Source organism: Cyprinodon variegatus, unplaced genomic scaffold (genome assembly GCF_000732505.1).
Source record: "Cyprinodon variegatus isolate N-32 unplaced genomic scaffold, C_variegatus-1.0 Scaffold1021, whole genome shotgun sequence".
NCBI classification, from domain to species: domain Eukaryota; kingdom Metazoa; phylum Chordata; class Actinopteri; order Cyprinodontiformes; family Cyprinodontidae; genus Cyprinodon; species Cyprinodon variegatus.
In genome coordinates, this window is record NW_015151474.1 from 47,292 (window position 1) to 48,850 (window position 1,559).

Below are 1,559 nucleotides of genomic sequence, written 5' to 3' on the forward strand. Positions count from 1 at the left end.
GTAGTGCATCCAAAGTTGATGGGTTTCAAACATCTACTCACATGGAAGTTGGAGAGGTAGGTGACATCTGCTCCACTCTTCAGCATGCTTTCCATCAAGTTTTTCATTCCAGTCAAGATGTTCCTTACAGAGATCTTTCAACAAAAGTTTAGCAGGCAAAATAACCAGCGCCAGAAAGCCAAGAGGATCGTAGATGGAATTGACGATTGACAAGATACCTCTTCTGGTCACTGGCTTGTTTTGCAGCTCTATTTTGTACAGGAAGGTATCCGATTCTGTGTCCCACTGTATACCAAGTGTTCTTTCCACTGGTAGAGTGTCGTGTCGTAAATTCAGGTCTCTGACTTCAGTGGCTCTGTGCTCTGCAGGGATTGACGTTAACACTTTTCTGCTGTTGCTCATCCATTTCGTTAAGGTGAACCCTCCACTGCTACACAAAGTTTGAAGTTCCTTGACCAGTCTCACTGCATCGTTTTCTGTGGCTACACATTTCAGCCAGTCGTCTACATAGAAATGGCGCAGGACTGTCTGAACTGTGTCTGGAGATACAGTGTCCCTGTGATCCTCCGCAGTTCTTCTCAGTGCATATGAGGCCACACTTGGAGAAGAAGTGGCTCCAAAAAGATGCACTCCCATTCTGAATTCCTCTATTGGCTCGTCTAATCTGCCGTTGGGCCACCAAAGAAAGCAGAGTAAGTCTGCATCATGTTCTGGCACATTAACTTGGAAGAAAATTGACTCAATGTCTGCTATTATTGCTACAGGCTCCTCCCGGAATCTGAGGAGGACACCAACCAATGTGTTGGTCAGGTCGGGCACCTGGAGCAACTCACTATTCAGACACCGATCCTGGTAGGAGGATGTGCAGTCAAATACCACCTGAAGCTTCTTCTTTTTCGGGTGATAGACTCCATGGTGCGGTAAATAGAACACCCTGTTGTCCTCTCTGGTCAGTTGGTTTGTTGGAACCCGAACTGCATAGCCCTTGGTAATGATTGCTTCCATGAAGTTCTTGTAATCTTCAAAGAACTCAGGACTCTTCCTGAACTTCCTTTCCAAAGACGCAATGCGTTGCTCTACCACACTACGATTGTTAGGCATCTGGAGCTTCTCATTACGGAGTGTCTTCTTGAGACAGCTCTTCCTTGTCCTCATAATTGCGTTCTGGGAAGTCAGTGTTGTACTGTTGGGTCAACAGGTTCTCTATCTCCACCAATGAGATTCTGTTCACGAATGAGTTAGATGTTTCATTCTCCACTTCATTTCTCCTTACAGGTCCACTCACAACCCAACCTATGGTCGTCTTGATGGCGTAAGGACCTCTATCCTGGCCGTTAATGATGCGCCAGGGCTTCATCGCTTTTGAACAGTTTGCTCCAATAAGTAGGCCTACATCAGCTTTTAATTCTGGCAAGTTCACTTCTCTTAGGTAAGGCCACTGTTGGATATCAGACTGCTTGGGTATGTTTCCGGCATGAACAGGTATGCTGCTGTGAGTAAACACCTTGGGCAACTCGACGTACATACTGTCCTCCAGCCCACACACTTGGAGCTCTGAT

The 1,559-nt window shown here is 46.3% G+C and overlaps 1 protein-coding gene across 1 annotated transcript in view; it reads right to left on the bottom strand.

Annotated features, from left to right (window-relative positions):
* The window catches only part of LOC107100859, a 16,032-nt gene extending 14,931 nt beyond the window's left edge, over positions 1 to 1,101 (bottom strand). The window contains exon 1 of the mRNA XM_015399520.1: positions 219 to 1,101. Coding sequence (XP_015255006.1) covers positions 219 to 1,101 — 883 coding nt within the window. The remainder of the gene's footprint in view (positions 1 to 218) is intronic.
* Between the last annotated feature and the right edge of the window lie 458 nt (positions 1,102 to 1,559).